The sequence below is a fragment of the Nycticebus coucang genome, chromosome 7 (genome assembly GCF_027406575.1).
Source record: "Nycticebus coucang isolate mNycCou1 chromosome 7, mNycCou1.pri, whole genome shotgun sequence".
Classification (NCBI taxonomy): domain Eukaryota; kingdom Metazoa; phylum Chordata; class Mammalia; order Primates; family Lorisidae; genus Nycticebus; species Nycticebus coucang.
This window is the reverse complement of record NC_069786.1, coordinates 69,045,659-69,062,343: the sequence shown is the minus strand read 5'-3', so window position 1 is coordinate 69,062,343 and position 16,685 is coordinate 69,045,659. Positions and strand designations below refer to the sequence as shown.

At 41.1% G+C, this 16,685-nt stretch overlaps 1 protein-coding gene across 2 annotated transcripts in view; it reads right to left on the bottom strand.

Annotated features, from left to right (window-relative positions):
• The window catches only part of RAPGEF4 (Rap guanine nucleotide exchange factor 4), a 304,043-nt gene that overhangs the window by 225,127 nt on the left and 62,231 nt on the right, over positions 1-16,685 (bottom strand). For both annotated transcript variants that reach the window (XM_053596307.1, XM_053596308.1), the window contains exon 4: positions 5,277-5,423. In XM_053596307.1, coding sequence (XP_053452282.1) covers positions 5,277-5,423 — 147 coding nt within the window. The remainder of the gene's footprint in view (positions 1-5,276; positions 5,424-16,685) is intronic.

The window sequence follows — 16,685 nt, the reverse complement described above, 5'->3', positions numbered from 1 at the left end:
TGTCTTAAGTTTAAATCTTTAATCACATCTACTGTGAATGGAATAGAGTCCTTAACTGTTTTTTCAGCTTGACTATTGTTGGTATATATAAAGGCTACCAATTTATGAATGTTGATTTTGTAACCCGAGACGCTGCTGTATTCCTTGATCACTGCTAATAGTTTTGTAGTAGATTCCCTGGTGTTTTCCAGATATACAATCATATCATCTGCGAAGAGCGAAAGTTTGATCTCTTCTGACCCTATATGGATACGCTTGATGGCCTTTTCTTCCCTAATTGCAGTGGCTAAAACTTCCATTACAATGTTACAGAGCACTGGAGACGATGGGCAGCCTTGTCTGGTTCCTGATCTGAGTGGAAATGATTTTGATTTAACTCCATTCAAAATGATATTGGCTATGGGTTTGCTATAGACGGACTCTATCAGTTTAAGAAATGTCCCTTCTCAGGCGCCTGCAGTCCCAGCTACTTGGGAAGCTGAGGCAAGAGAATTGCTTCAGCCCAGGAGTTGGAGGTTACTGTGAGCTGTATGATGCCATGGCACTCTACCAAGGGCCATAAAGTGAAACTCTGTCTCTACAAAAAACAAAGAAATGTCCCTTCTATATCCATTTTCTTAAGTGTTCTGATCATGAAGGGATGCTGTATATTATCAAAAGCTTTTTCTGCATCAATTGAGCGAATCATACGGTCTTTGTTTTTAAATTTGTTTATGTGCTGAATTATACTTATAGATTTACGTATATTGAACCAGCCTTGAGACCCTGGGATAAAACCGACTTGGTCATGATGTATAATTTGTTTGATGTATTGCTGGATTCTGTTTGTTAGGATCTTGTTGAATATTTTTCCATCAATATTCATTAGTGATATTGGTCTATAATTTTCTTTTCTTGTTGGGTCTTTTCCTGGTTTGGGGATCAGGGTGATGTTTGCTTCATAGAACGTGTTGGGTAGTCTTCCTTCTTTTTCTACCTTTTGGAACAGGTTGAGTAATATAGGTACTAATTCCTCTTTAAAGGTTTGGTAGAATTCTGACGTGAAACCATCTGGTCCTGAGCTTTTCTTTTTAGGGAGGTTTTGTATGGTTGATGCTATTTCCGAACTTGATATGGGCCTATTCAACATTTCCACTTGATTCTGGCTAAGTCTTAGAAGGTGACATGCTTCCAAGTATTGGTCAATTTCCTTCAGATTTTCATATTTCTGAGAATAAAGTTTCTTGTAATATTCATTAAGGATTTTTTGGATTTCTGAGGAGTCTGTTGTTATTTCGTCTTAGTCGTTTCTGATTGATGAGATTAGAGATTTTACTCTTTTTTTCCTGATTAGGTTGGCCAAAGGTTTATCTATTTTATTGACCTTTTCAAAAAACCAGCTTTTTGATTTATTGATCTGTTGTATTATTCTTTTGTTTTCAATTTCATTTAATTCTGCTCTAATTTTGGTTATTTCTTTTCTTCTACTGGGTTTGGGGTTGGAATGTTCTTCCTTTTTCAGTTGCTTGAGATGTCCCATTAAGTTGTTAACTTCCTCTCGAGGAAGGCTTGCAGTGCTATAAATTTCCCTCTTAGGACTGCCATTGTGGTATCCCAGAGGTTCTGATAATTCGTGACTTCATTGTCGTTTTGTTCCAAAAATTTGGCAATTTCCTTGTTAATCTCATCTCTGACCCAGCTATCATTCAGCATAAGGTATTTAACTTCCATGTTTTTGTATGAGTATGCAGATTCCTGTTGTTACTGAGCTCAACTTTTATTCCATGGTGGTCCGAGAAGATGCAAGGAATAATTTCTATTCCTTTAACTTTACTGAGGTTAGACTTGTGACCTAAGATGTGATCGATTTTGGAGTAAGTTCCACGGGCTGATGAGAAGTACGTGTATTCAGTTTTGTTGGACGGCTATGATCTGACATAAATAAGGAATGGGTGTTCTGGCTATCAAACATTCTGCTGGCAGATTAGCACTGTGTATATCCATGAGTAAATCACTTATATTCAAGGTATAAAAATGAAATTCATTTAATTATAATGATACGCTTTGAAATTATATGCTATCTCTTATTTTATTTTTCCTTCAAGTAGAAGCCCCCATCCTGAGAGCAGGAACATAAATAAATATGTACATGTATACACACAGCACACACACCTGATTAGATCAACGCGGGAGCTATTCAGTCTGTGTTGAATACATAAGCAGTAAAATAAACAGAATTCAATCTTTTTTATTCAGAAGGTCCTGAACAATTGTACGTTTTTTTAGAATTAGCATAGGCTGCATACACATAAGTGTGCCCGTCAGTTAAGTTCTGATTAACAGATCACTAGGAATGGGATTTACTGCATTTTCAGTTTAGACAATTAAATCATTGGTTGAGCACCGAATTCACATTCAACACATGAATAGGCAAATAAAATGAACTATCTGACTAATTCCTTATTCACTGTGAGAAAGAGCTGACTAATCTCTTATTGCTCATTTCTTCAACATATACTGAATATCTTTTATGTTGATCTAATTTTATTTTATTTGCCCACTCTGTGAAAGAAGTCAGACCAAAACCTTCCCATCCTCTTGAGGTCTGAATGGCTCTCTGAGTCTTGACCCCACTATGCTTAAGTCATTGGCAAAGGAGATCAGAAATCACGCTCTGGGGTTACAGGTGAGTGGTGGCCCCACTGAGCTGCCAAACACGTGACACAGTTTGGGATAGCAAAGAAGTCCTCAATATCAATGTCCCTATTTCATGGTTTTTCTCTAAGGGAAATATCTGCAGAAAACATTTCTAATGTGTACTCAGATAACTTAACCAGGGATCAGTCATGAAAATGCAATAAACCCCATTACTAGTGATCTGTTAATCAGAACTTAACTGATGGGCATGCTTGTGTGTATGCAGACTATGCTAAACCTAAAAAAACTGTACAATTCTAAATCTAATCAACAGTCAAGCAACCCACAAATTATGATGCTCCTGATATACTCAGTCTCAACTTTGACATTTTCTTGCCAAAAATGTCTGGCTTGATCTAGTCAAGGCTTTAGACTGGCTTCCATTTATAGGAAACTCTGGGGTATAGGTGCAAAAAAAGAGACTATGAAAAAAGTATCAGACAAATCTTGAATTTGAGAGAAACTGACCTGACCATTTAACAAGTCAAGGCCATGGTGGAAGTACGGGGGGGAGAAGGGAGTAGGAGAAGAAAGAGAGAGAGCCTGAGTTAGATATAACAATCAAAAGTGGGCGGCGCCTGTGGCTCAGTGAGGGCCACATATACTGAGGGTGGCGGGTTCAAACCCAGCCCCGGCCAAACTGCAACAAAAAATAGCCGGGCGTTGTGGCGGGCGCCTGTAGTCCCAGCTACTCGGGAGGCTGAGGCAGGAGAATCGCTTAAGCCCAGGAGTTGGAGGTTGCTGTGCACTCTACTGAGGGCGATAAAGTGAGACTCTGTCTCTAAAAAAAAAAAATAATAATAACAATCAAAAGTAATATGCAGCTTTTTATTGGAGCCTCTAATTGGTGCCTGAAAAAAAGGTTATAAAAGATATTTATAAAACCATCCAGGATATTTGAAATATAGACTGGATATCAGATGATATTAGGATAATTGTCATTAGTATTATAGGTGAGATGTGGGTATTTTAAAGGATGTTCCAAGTTTGGGGGGATATATGCTGAATATTCAGGGTGAAATGTCATAATATATTAACCCTTTACATTAAGAGGTTCAGCAAAAACCAAAGATGAAGCAAATACAGCTCTAAATTATTAGAAATTGCTGAACTAAGCGGGAGTGAGTGGATGTTCATTATACTGTATTTGATATTCTGTTTCAAATATTTTTAAATAACACATTTGTTTTAATGTTCACAGGAACTTCCTGCACATAGCACCAAGGGCTCCTAATTAAAATAAATGTTTTCAATATTTCCCCAAACCATCTTCTCTCAGCAATTTGAGTAAATCACACAGACAAAAGCAGCTATAATGACACACATCATGGGTAATCATTTTTGTTCTTAAAACCAGTTTTCCAAATTCCCTTTTTGAAAAAGGCTTTTTCCGTTTAACTTTTATAAAAGATCCAAAAACTGGCTTATTTGCCTCAAGCTTGGTCCCTTTTAATTGACAGAAAATCTCTCCACACACACCTCATGCAAACCTGCTTTCGATTTTTCCTTCCTAAAACTAGCTTTTGTCTCTGAACTTTACAGAGCAGTTGGAGCTCTTTAATATTTTCTAAGCGAAATATTTCAAACAAGTAACCCCACAATTTATTCACTACTGCCAAGAATAAAAGTACAGGTTTTACCACCAAGGCCTTCTGAGTCTGTGCATGACTTTTAAGGCAAAGCACCACTCATTCACCTGCAGGATGGCTTCCTAACACATCTGTCATTTGTTTGGCTCTGGAGGAAACTATTTGATTACACAAAATTCTTTTTAGATCAAGTTTGAAATCTTAGCCACACTGGGACAAGTGGCGAAGCCTGCCAGCTCTCTGGGTTAACGCTTGGACATACTGAGCCAAGGACAAAGACAAGGAGCAACCACAGGTTGAAATCAGAAGCTTAAAGAACTGAAAAGGAACAAGCGTGAAAGATGCAAGGCTTAGAGGGCCTTTCTAAGTTGCCCGCCTTGCCATTGCTGCATAGAAGATGATGTATTCCTCACACTTGTAAATGAGCGCAATGCCCTGAGGGACACTGGTAAGCATCTGTAAATGCAAAAGCCACCAGGACCGGTTGTGTCCATCCATTGCTGTGCCACCTATGCATTTGGAAGTTGGCAAGGAACCAGACATCTTTATGTACCTCCATTTCCCATACCTTATTATAGGGCACATCATTTTTAAAAGCATTTAAATGAAGCAGATGTTAACCTCATTCATTCCACTTTCCCGGGGAACATGTCAATGATGATTTTTTAAATGCAAAAGAAAATGTCAAAGTATTTTGTTCCCTGGTTAAGAATATATCTGTTGAGTAGGAGGGAGAAAATTCATAAAACACTCTATGGTCATTCAAGAAATAATTATAAGGTATGTCTAACTACAGAAAATTGAGCAAGCACTAAATTAAAAAAAAAAGGGATGTCTTGTGTCAAAATGGCTTTTTTACTCACTCATTTCAAAAACAAGTTTTGAAAATTAAATTCCATCCACTAGCTCAGAGCAGAACACATTACAGCTTGACTGTAATGCCATTATCCATGTGGCAGCTCCCTTTCTTCCCCAAGCTGCATTAATTGACAGAGAAGCCTTGGGGCTCACCTCCCAGAGTGCCTTGAAGTCCTTCTGCTCAATGCGGAGCAGCTCGCTGCTCTCCCTGGTAACAATAGTCGCATGGCGGGGAGTGTTGTCCAGAATGGACTCTCCAAAAGCTGTCCCAATTCCCAGGGTACAGATGGTCACTGCATCCTGCAAATCCCCAAAACAGGTCATTAGGAAATTAAATATCTAATGGATAGGTGAGCATTCTTTCCTTTAATTAAAATATAATTTGTACAAAATAAAACATCCAATTTAATTGTACAGCTAGTTTTGAGAAATATACGCACTGGTATAATTACCACCCAATCAAGACAGAACATTTCAACCTCGAAAGTTCTCTTGGGCCCCAGTCCAGGCAAGACTCTTTTCCCAAAGATAATCACAGTTCTGATTTTTGTCACCATAAAGGAGTTCTGCCTGTTTTGGAATTTCATGGAAAGGGAGTTAGACAATACTCTCTTATTCCTGTCTGGCTTACTTTGCCCAACAAATGTAAGAGTCATCCATCTTGTAGCATGGGTCAGTAGTTTTTTCTTCATAGCGATAAATAGTTTTTCATTGCATAGGGATGCCATGATTTGTTTACCCATAATCCTATTGGTGGACATTTGGGTTGTTTCTAGTTTGGGGATAGTATGAATCAAGCTGCTAATGATCATCTGATCTTTTTATCTCCTTTAAGAAAATGGAAGAAGTCTATTGAAGACGAACTCAGTCTTTTTCACTGAGAGAGTGAAGTTATAACATTTAAATGGGAAACTGGAATAGAAACGCTAGTACATCTTTCTGTCTTGAAGAAATGAGGAAACTGAGGGTCAGAGTGGTGGATTCACACAGCCCCATTCACATAGTCACGTCGTGTGGCCAGATTCTAAGCAAATCTGACTGCAGAGTCTAAGATTTTTATATCATGCTGCCTCCTGCAGCCACAACAGCGTAAAAACATCATCCTAAGGACTATAGTGTGATTAGTTTATAAAATGTTGTGAATCGATGATTTAAGTTTCTTAAGGAATACTAAAAAGGTAATTTCCTCTCTGCACGCAACATTGGTGATAACGTTTGGATTTAATCCGAACTAGTTTCAAATAATGCAAATAGCCACTCAAAAATCACTTGGACATTAATTTTGCAAGGCATTTAAGCCAAGAGAGATACACAAGGGTAGTCCTCTGAGTTAAAAAGTACAGTTTCTCTTTCACGCAGCTAATATAGAATAATAGGCAAATGTTATTAAGATCAAGTTAGTGACTCTGTAATCACATTACTAAGACAAATGCCCATAAGAATCCAGTTCCTTGGACCATAGCAAATTGCTTCTGCACAGATATTACCATATAAAATTATGTTTGGGAAAATAAAATCAATAATATTTCAGAAAAGAATAAAAGATCAGGGGAGAACTTAAGAATTGCCTGCTAACAAATTTTCCTGAAAGGCAATTGCAAACAAATTCACTCAGAAACAAATGTTCCCAGAACTGAAATATCAATACACAGTGAGTTAGGTGCTTCTGAGTAATTTTTAAATTCTAGTAAAACTGTAAGATAGATTATAATAAATCATACACTATCACAGATTCTCTATAACAGTAGGTTCTCTTAAACCCCCCACTAGCCTAATTCATTGTTTTGTATCACCTGAACCCTTCAGAAACAATTCTTTTGCCTAATTTATATTTTCCAATGTTCAATTCTATTCTGAAACCTGAGAGATGGACCATAAGTTATTAACTGCTGCCACCATCTACGTAGCTTATATATCTGTGGTTATCTGTGAAGGATAGTGTGAAAGAGTTAGGGAACGCTCAGTTATTCTTGGGCTAGTTGTAGAGCTTACGGATGAACCATTCTCCCTCATCATTTCTCTCCCAGACACATGTAGTGTGTCACCAAACAGTACACAAAGAAACAGGCTGTGACATGCACATGAGCCTGTCTTTTTGCCACTGAACAGCTCTTGTAAGAAAGACTAGAGAGAAAAGGAGATTTAAACCTTTACCAGCTGTTTGTTTGTTTGTTTTGAGACAGAGTCTCACTTTGTCACCCTCCAGAGAGTGCTGTGACATAATAGCTCACAACAACCTCAAACTGTTGGGCTCAAGTGATTCTCTTGCCTCAGGCTCCCAAGTAGCTGGGACTATAGGTGCCCATCACAATGCTTGGTTACTTTTTTTTTTTTTTAATTTATTTATTATTAAGTCATAGCTGTGTACATTAATGCAATCATGGGGCACCATACACTGGTTTTATAGACCATGTGACATATTTTCATCACACTGGTTAACATAGCCTTCCTGGCATTTTCTTAGTTATTGTGTTAAGACATTTATATTCTACATTTAATAAGTTTCACATGTACCCCTGTAAGATGCACCGCAGGTGTAATCCCACCAATCACCCTCCCTCCATCCATCCTCTTGGTTACTTTTTTAGAGACAAGATCTCACTCTTGCTCAGGCTGGTCTTGAACTTCCGAGCTCAGGCAGTCCACCCACCGCAGCCTCCCAGAGTGCTAGAATTACAGGCATGACCCACTGCAACCAGCCCTTACCTGTTTTTATATACATATGTCACATAAAACCAAATTCAGTCATGGGAGGGCTGCCTACCACACTTCTCAGTGTGTCCATGGCAGGACCCCCTGTGTAAGGTGAGGACCACGTCAGTCGGTGCCTGGCTGGGATGACCAGCTCCAGCACCCAAATATGTTTCCAGAAACCCACACTCTTCCACCAGAACTAAGTATGGGAGCACTCCCTTCTCCATCTCCCCCTCCTTCACACTTGCTCCACTCAACTTCACAGGCACAGAGTTACAAAGGACAGCGCAGGATCTCAAAATTAGGGCTGGAAAACCTCACCTGAAAGAACAATCACTTGCAAGTTCAAAGTTTACTTTCAGCAGGTTCGGAGTATTTTTTCGGACAAATCTATTTAGAAATCTGAATGGGGGTGAGGATATGGTGTGATCACTGAAGAAGTAGAAGGTGCCGAGAAGAACATTTTCACTCTACAGACTCATCTATTTTTATAGTCCACCGTGCTAGGCCTTATTTACATTTGAATCCCAGGCAGGGCCTTCCAATGTGCTCAGAAAGTAATTACCAAATAAAGAATTTACATCCAAATGTTTTCTCATTTAGACAGAGTATCACTTTTGTTGCCGTTTGGCCCAGGCTAGGTTCAAACCTGCCACCCTTGGTATATGGGGCTGGCACCCTACTCACTGAGCCACAGGCACCGCCCCATGTTTTCTCATTTAGCAGAACCAATCAATGTTGCTCATGCAAGCTGAAAGGCAGGGTAAATGCGGACGGGAGGAATGTGAGTTGATACAGAAGCAGCACTCTTTCTTCAGTCCACCCCAACGTCTAACCGCATCTCTCAGCTCAGCGTTCCAAGCCCTGCAGGTGTGCTAAGGAGCACCTTTGCCTGTTGCTCAAAGTGTCTGTTTCTGAATGCAACATTATGACTGATTTTAAGCTTTCACATACTCTAGAGGTCTGCTCATGTCTCAAAGCTTATTTAATAGGGATCATTCAAAAGAACATTTTTATCTTCCGTTCATTTGCAAATTAATGTTCAGAGAGGCCATTTGAACAAATGTTTACAGTAAAATTCCCTACTCAGGGGATATGAAACAACAACAATGAGGAAATGTCCTGTTTTGCAGTAAGATGGCAATTTATTTGGAAGACTTTCAAACAGGAAATGAACGTTTAATGTCTTCTATATACGAAGGTGGGGTTAGCAGATGCTGCTGGAGCCCTGCCAGAATCTCTACCCACCCATGAAGTCATCTGTAGCTTTCTGGACAGTTCCGGACAGTGTCCTGCCTCCCGCATGCATCACTGCTCTGCCTGTGGGCAGAGAGCTAGGCAATTAATGCCTGTAGGGTGCATCCTCCAGCAAGAAGACAGGAGGGTAGAAGGGGAAATACCCCAGCCCCTTTCCCTGCACGGCTTCTTAGAGGGTCCCCAGAATGAGGGAGTCCAGTTGCCCACAGTGGAAAATCTCTTAAGCACACACTTGGACTGGCTTTCCTTCCTTCCATGTCTGGCTTCTTTATTCCCTTACTACATTTCCTGGGGTCATCTCCAAATAGCCACTGCAGCCAAATCCTTGTCTCTAGGTCTGCTTCTGGGGAAACCCAAAGCAAGAAAGTGGGTTAGCCCCATGGCTTGAGTCCTGAGACCTCTGGGGGGATACCAGACCAGATCAGCATTCCCAGAGAAACCTAGGGACAGAGACCAGCTACTCACTTAGCATTACATCAGACACATGGTACATGCCTATGACTTAGCTGACATACAGGAAGACGTCACTGTGTCAGGGAAACATGCTGGGTCACCTGAGATCAATTCTACTATATAATGAGGGGTGACGGGCTTCTCAAAAAAAAAAAAAAGACCTGTGGCACATCGCTGACAAGTCCTCTGGTTTCTTCCTCCAATCTGATCCAGCTATCTTCCATCAGTCCACCTGATCACTCCTCTACCTTCTGGGACGCAGATCTCATTTAATTACCCACTGACGTAGTGCATCCCACAGTACGGCAGCACGCAAGGGGGTCTGCATGGGTGTGAGTGGGTCATGTGCTGGGCCAGGTGTCTTGACTATGATGCTTCATTTATTTCCTAAAACAGGCAAATGAGATAATGTATTTAAACTGCTTTGCATAGTGCCTGACTCGAACCACATACTTAATAAATTGTGGCTATTCGTGTGTGTGAGTGTGTGCGTGTGAGAAAGAGACAGAGAGTCTCACTCTTTCACCCTGCTACTGGTAGAGTACTGTGGCTTCGTAGCTCACAGCAACTTCAAACTCTTGCAATGGAGCAATCCTCTTGCCTCAGCCTCCTGAGTAGCTGGAACTCCTGAGTTCAAGTAATCCACCCACCTGGGCCTCTCAGAGTGCTAGAATTACTAGTGTGAGCCACCACGCCCATAACAAACAGCCAATTGTGGTACTACTATTCTTATTGACAGTAGTAGTAACTCAGTCCTTCCATGTCAGTATTTTTATTGCTGTTTTATAGGCTGAGCAAATTCAGGCTCAGAGATGTTCAGTAACTTGCCCAAATCATGGCTAATAAGTAGAAGTGCTGAGACTCAAGCTTAGTCTAATTATCTATCCATATACTTCTTAGATTATCATAGGAAATATAAGTACCTTTTGCCAAGGCTCAGCAGAAAAATTTACATATTAATTTCATTTCTATAGATTCTTTTTTCAATCATCTGACGTGTATAGTTATTGAGTACCAAATACCAGGAAAATATAAAACATTTGGCATCTCTCCCCCTATAATCCTCCAGTTCCAACATGTGCAGGGGTCCACCTGACCCTCCCTAGAGGATCAAATCCACCCCAGGCAATCCCTTTACTTATTAGGAGAAATTTAAGCAATTATAAGCCAGTAATTAGAAATCAAATCAGCATTTTCTGCCTTGCCCAGGCTGATCCTGTGTCCTATTTCTTATAACAGAGTTCCTACATCAGTTGGAGAAATCAAGTTTCTGTCTTTTGAGTCTCTGTCTTCATAACTTGCTGGGCATCCCATATATTTCTTCCCCAGGTTGCAGCGTCTTGTCCTGACAGCCTTCCCAGGCCCCAGTTTCTCTAGCTGTCCTTCAATGGGGGACCTCTGCATCAGCCTGCCCACCGCCCTGGTCCACCACGGGACCACCTCCAGACTCCTCCATGGGCAGACCAGGCCTCATCATGCTCCCACTGTTCAGACCTGCCCTGGCCCTGCCCGACACTGACCTGTGGGCATGCTACCCCCTGCCTGCTTCCTCTCCCCCCTTAGCGGCACTGCCCACATGTGCCCTCTAGACATTTCCCACCTCCACCACGGTGGGGGCATTGGGGGCAGGGCAGGTTTCCAGGCTCTGCTCCACCAGCCGGGCACCCATGGAGTTAAGAAGCATATCTTGGCACAGTGTTTTCAGAGGATAGGCAGAGTCTAGTTAACACCATTCATAAAAGCTGGTACTACGTATGTCAATAAAGATGTCAACAAATCCAGTCCTGATGGAATGCAGGACAGCGTCAGGCAACGGACACAGATGTGGCAGCACCCAGAGGCACCCAGTGCTTGGCAGAGAAAATCTCTGGGAGGCAGTCAAGTGACAAAGGCATGGGCTTTGGCAGACCTAGACTCATCTCTGCTGGTTATTAGCTCGTGATTTTGAGCAAAATGCTCCCCAGAGCTTCAGTAGCCTCATTTATAAAATGGGCATAATCTTTCTTACAAGATTATTAGTAGTATTAATAGAAATAATATATGGACAGAGTCCTATATAGTTCTTGGCACATTATAGGGGCTCCATAAATAAGGGAAAATATTATTTCTAATTTAGCCATATTTATATACATGTATAGGTTATCCGTGTTTCTAAAACGCAAATTCTGTCTTTTCTACTATTTAAATAACAGAGAATCTCTATATCCATTTTGTATTAATCTTCCACTAATGACAGTTTTCAACACTTAAAATTCCAAGTTTCTCTGTCCCCTAGTCTGGATGTCAAGTGGTTTGAATGATCTGCAAAACACTTCAGCTCTCTAGGGGAGCTTGTATTCAAAGGAACCCTTCTGACAATCATGCTGTAAATCAAAGAATCCTTTTGTACTGTAACTAATCACCCCTTAATTTATCTGCTTTGTACATCTGAATTATGGTATGCTGGGTTTTCTTAAAGTAGGCCTTCTTGTAGGAGGTATTTTACTTGTTTGTTTCATTATAAATATTGCTACAGTATGAAAATGAGATTAGTGTTAAGAAAGCCAATGGTTATGTGTCACGGATAATTAAGATTGTAAAGAAACCTGTATCTTGGGCAGCGCCTGTGGCTCAGTGAGTAGGGCGCCGGCCCCATATGCCGAGGGTGGCAGGTTGAAACCCAGCCCCGGCCACACTGCAACAAAAAAAAAAAATAGCCGGGCGTTGTGGTGGGCGCCTGTAGTCCCAGCTGCTCGGGAGGCTGAGGCAAGAGAATCGCGTAAGCCCAAGAGTTAGAGGTTGCTGTGAGCCGTGTGACGCCACAGCACTCTACCCGAGGGCGGTACAGTGAGACTCTGTCTCTACAAAAAAAAAAAAAAAAGAGAGAGAAAAAAAGAAACCTGTATCTTACAAATAAGGGTTAGCCAAAATCTAACTTATACACATTATAGACATTCTGATGAAATTTAAAATAGCTAACAATAAAATAGACATAAGAATTATCTATGGTAAGTATATCAAGTTTTTTTTTAATTGTCCTGTAATTTCAAGGGCTACCAGGTATTTTTATTATGTACATTTAACTCACTGCCATATTCAGGGGTTAAGAAGAGTTCATTGCCTCATGACAAATTTATTGAGTTAACATCAAAGAACAAATTGGTCCTTTCTATGTGTAGAGCCACAAACATAAATTCTTTTTTATTATTTAGAGACAGCATCTTGCTATGTAGCCCAGGCTGGAATGCAGCAACTATTTTCAGGCTAGATCAGAGCTCACTACAGCCTAAAACTCTTAGGCTCAAGTGATCCTCTCACCCCAGCCTCTGGAGTAGCTATAACTATAGGTGTATGCCACCCCGCCTGGCCCAGAAAAAGAAATTCTTGCAAGAATTTTATAATTTTTATTTGAGGCCTATAGGCAATACTTGCCATTAAATCTCATAGCACCTTGGTTTATTTCATGAGCTTAAATTTAGTTCTAGAATTTACAGAGTGTTCCTTTTAAAGAATAAAATTTAATGGAACCCAATCTCTTAATTTGTCAAGATGTTAGATTGTATGTGCTGTCAAAATGATTTATTGCCAAGCAGGAAGACAAAATACTCATAAGTCAAATGTGTTTTCTAACAAACAGCAAAGACAAAGTCTATTACTGATAGAACACTCCCCTAAAATCAGCATCTTAGGCACAGCTTAACAACATCAGGCAAGCTGGCTTCAGGAAGGTTTAATGAAAATGGACTAGCATTAGCATTCTGATAACTGAATCAGGGAGACCAGCCTGTTTTAGCAGAGAGGCAGTCTGTCCAGCACGGTGGAGCCATTTCACATCCACCCAAACAAAGAATTACATGGCAACAAAACTAAACACAGGATGCAGGATGCTAAATAAACTCCCAATCAGTTCCTAACAAATAGCTTGACCTGAGTGCAGACAAGTAGGAAGAGATGACAAACAACTGCTGTGGACTTGGCACCTGCCACGTTTTATGAGCTCAATAAATGTGTTCAGAAATGTGTTCAGAAAAATGAGATGGTGACATCCTCTGTCCGAAAATAATGGCATAAAATGAGTGAATGGGAGAATCAGAGAGGCAAGAGAGAGAGATCCTCACTACAGCAAAGCATTACTTTCCTTCAAATTTTGTGAATAAAAATGCAATGCTCAGGCTAGGCACATTGGCTCACGCCTTTAATCCTAGCACTGAGAGGCCAAAGCAGGTGGATTGTCTGAGCTCAGGAGTTCGAGACCAGCCTGACCAAGAGTGAGACCCTGTCTCTAAAAATAGTTGGCTATTATGGTGGGCAACTATAGTCCTAACTACTCAGGAAACTGAGGCAAGAATATTGCTTGAGCCCAGGAGTTTGAGGTTGCTGTGAACTATGAAGCCACAGCGCTCTACCCAGGGTGACAAAGTGAAACTCTGTCTCAAAAAAAAAAAAAAATGCACTGCTTAAAAATATCTTTGCTGCAAAGGCAAAGAAGAGAGGGCAAGTGAAAGTACATTACTTTAGGGGGAAAAAAATCAGTAAGAGATGTTTTTCTGAAATTGGGCTAAAATTGGCCACAAAAGTTCACAGTGACAGATGAGGGGATGAAATTAAGTGACGGCTGCAGCCAAGTGCAGCCCAGAGTCTCTTATGCCTGAAATGGTTGCACAGTATTATTAACTATACTTCTTGCTGTTTCAAATCCCAAGTACATTTCCTATTCTAGCACTGCCCTCTTGTGATAAAATGACAGTATTGCAGGTGCTGCAACCTCCAGCCGTCCACTCTAGGTAATTAACTTTTCTTTCTCAAAGTGGTAATTTTAAAAAGACAGTTAGCCAGTGCTATGGCATGTGGGTAGTCCCGGCTACTCAGAGCGCTGAGGTGAGAGGACTGCTTGACCCTAGGGGCTCGAGGCTGCAGTGAACTGTGATCACTGCACTTCAACCTGGGCAACAGAGGAAGATGCCGTGTCTTAAAAAAAAGAAAAAAAGCATGGAATCTCTTTGTCTATCTCTGGCTTTGTACTAAGTGCTTTATATAAATCAGCTTATTTAAGGTAGGAATTATTATCCCCAATTTACAAGTGATCTGGCTGTGCATAACTATAAGACAATTAAGTGGCAGAGACAGGATTGCCAAGGAGGTCTGAATTCAACCACAGTGCCTTGCGTTAATTAAATACTAACACTTTAAGCCTCTGTAATAGAGATGTAGGAGTTTAATAAACCATCCCATTCTTTGTTTTGCAGCATGAACTTCTATTCTGTCATCAGGCAACAGAAATTCTTTCATATGACTGGGGAAATGTTATACTTTTTTGGTGTAAAGATTAATTTAAGATCTTACATTTTCCTTTTTTTTCTTTGAGACAAAGACTCGCTCAGTTTCTAAAATTTAGACATTTACTATACTGTAAAGGACCCTCATCTATAAAATTTGCAGAGAAAAACAAGCCTCTTTCTTTTTCTCTCTCTCTGAAACATACCTATACATACAGAGCTGGGTAATATTGTATGATACAGTGAGGTTTACAAGCCTATTTATTATTTTTAAGGTTATTTATTTGCACAGAACTTGCTCCAGTGTTCATCTCTAACCCTAAATCTATTAAAACATAAGTGAGAAAAAAATGTAACCATAGTATTACTCGTCCCAGCGGGAATGTAAAATGTCTGACTTTTAGCCCATTTAAATTACCCAAGCACCCAAAACGGAAATGGCTCCTGTGCAAAAGAGTTCAGCAGTGGAGACCTAACATTGTGTGTGTCCTGGTCAGGCTTAGGTACAAGAATGAGGGTGGGGACAGATATCCCTGGGGAACTGGAAAATTCTTGACAGGATCTGTGCTGTTGGTGGAAACCTCCACGAATGTGTGAGACAGGCTGGGATAGCTTTGAAGGTCCTTGCTGGGGACTCTGGGTTTCATGGGCTAAGGTACAGAAAGAACATGGCAGGAGCAGCTGAGGGAGATGCCTCTGACAATTGCACAGAGCAGTAAGATGCTTTTTAGGTTTTGTTTCATGGAGTAGTGGCATAAATACAGTTTATAGAATGATATTTGCAAGGACTTGTAAGTCTCTGTAAGTTCCTCATAGTAACAGAAACAGGATAATCTACACAGTCCCCAGAATTCTTAGGACAAATGCGGATTCAAGCAGTCACAAAAGAAATGAAAGCAACGCAGCACCATCCCCTGGGGAGAGTCTCTGAGACACAGAGCCCATTTTTCTTCCCTGTCCAGAGGTTATTCTCTCCCCTCCATCTCTTAAAGTCTTGGTTTGGGGGGACTTAGCCATGGAGGGAGCTGGGCAGCAGAAGCAGCCCCTGGCTTTGGGGCTCTGCCTGGGAAGGGAGAGGAGAGGGGCTGAATTTAGGAGCCAAATAGAATATTTGTGCTCTATGTATTCTTGAAATATCTCTCTCTATATCTATCATTATATCTTCTATCACCATATAAAGGAAATAGGGTGCTTTTGTTAAAAAAAAAATCCACCAAATCAATAATGCCTAACAAATACATAGTATTATATCAAAATATTGTCACAAAATCTGTAAAGGGCTATCTCTATACGGTATCCCCTATTTCCATTAGCAGTATCACCATTACCTCTTCACCCACATCAGGAGCCCCCCTTTTTCTCAACCCTGTACATCCCATCAATATGAACTCTAACATCCCACCTGGGCCTATACACACCGCATCTCACTTGCCCTCTCTCATTGCCCACACTTGTCTGTCCCACACCCTTATGGGGAGCTCTTTGAAGAGGTGGGGCTCATTTCACTACATATCTCCAGATCAAAAATTGGCTGGGAGACCCTCCCCCCCTCCAACCTGCAGTGGCTAGGAGGCGAGGAGGTGTAGGGCTCTGAGTTGGCATCAGACATGCAGGAGGGGGTCAGAGGAGTCTATTCCTACCTGGCTCAGCCATCACCTCTCCTCCTTCCCATTCAACATGCTTCGGGATGGCACCTGTTCAACCCTGATGGCCAAGCACTTGAGCCCTAGAGGCACAAAGAACCGGCCCTGACACCAAAGGGCGGTGTGACTGTGGGCAAGTTATTGGACATCTAGCCTGTAAAATGAGACTGATCCTAATATTAAAGGCGCTGTGGTGATGCTGGGAAGCGCTTGGCACAGAGGCCTGCAGTGGGTGCCCTATTGCCAGGGGCCACTCCCAC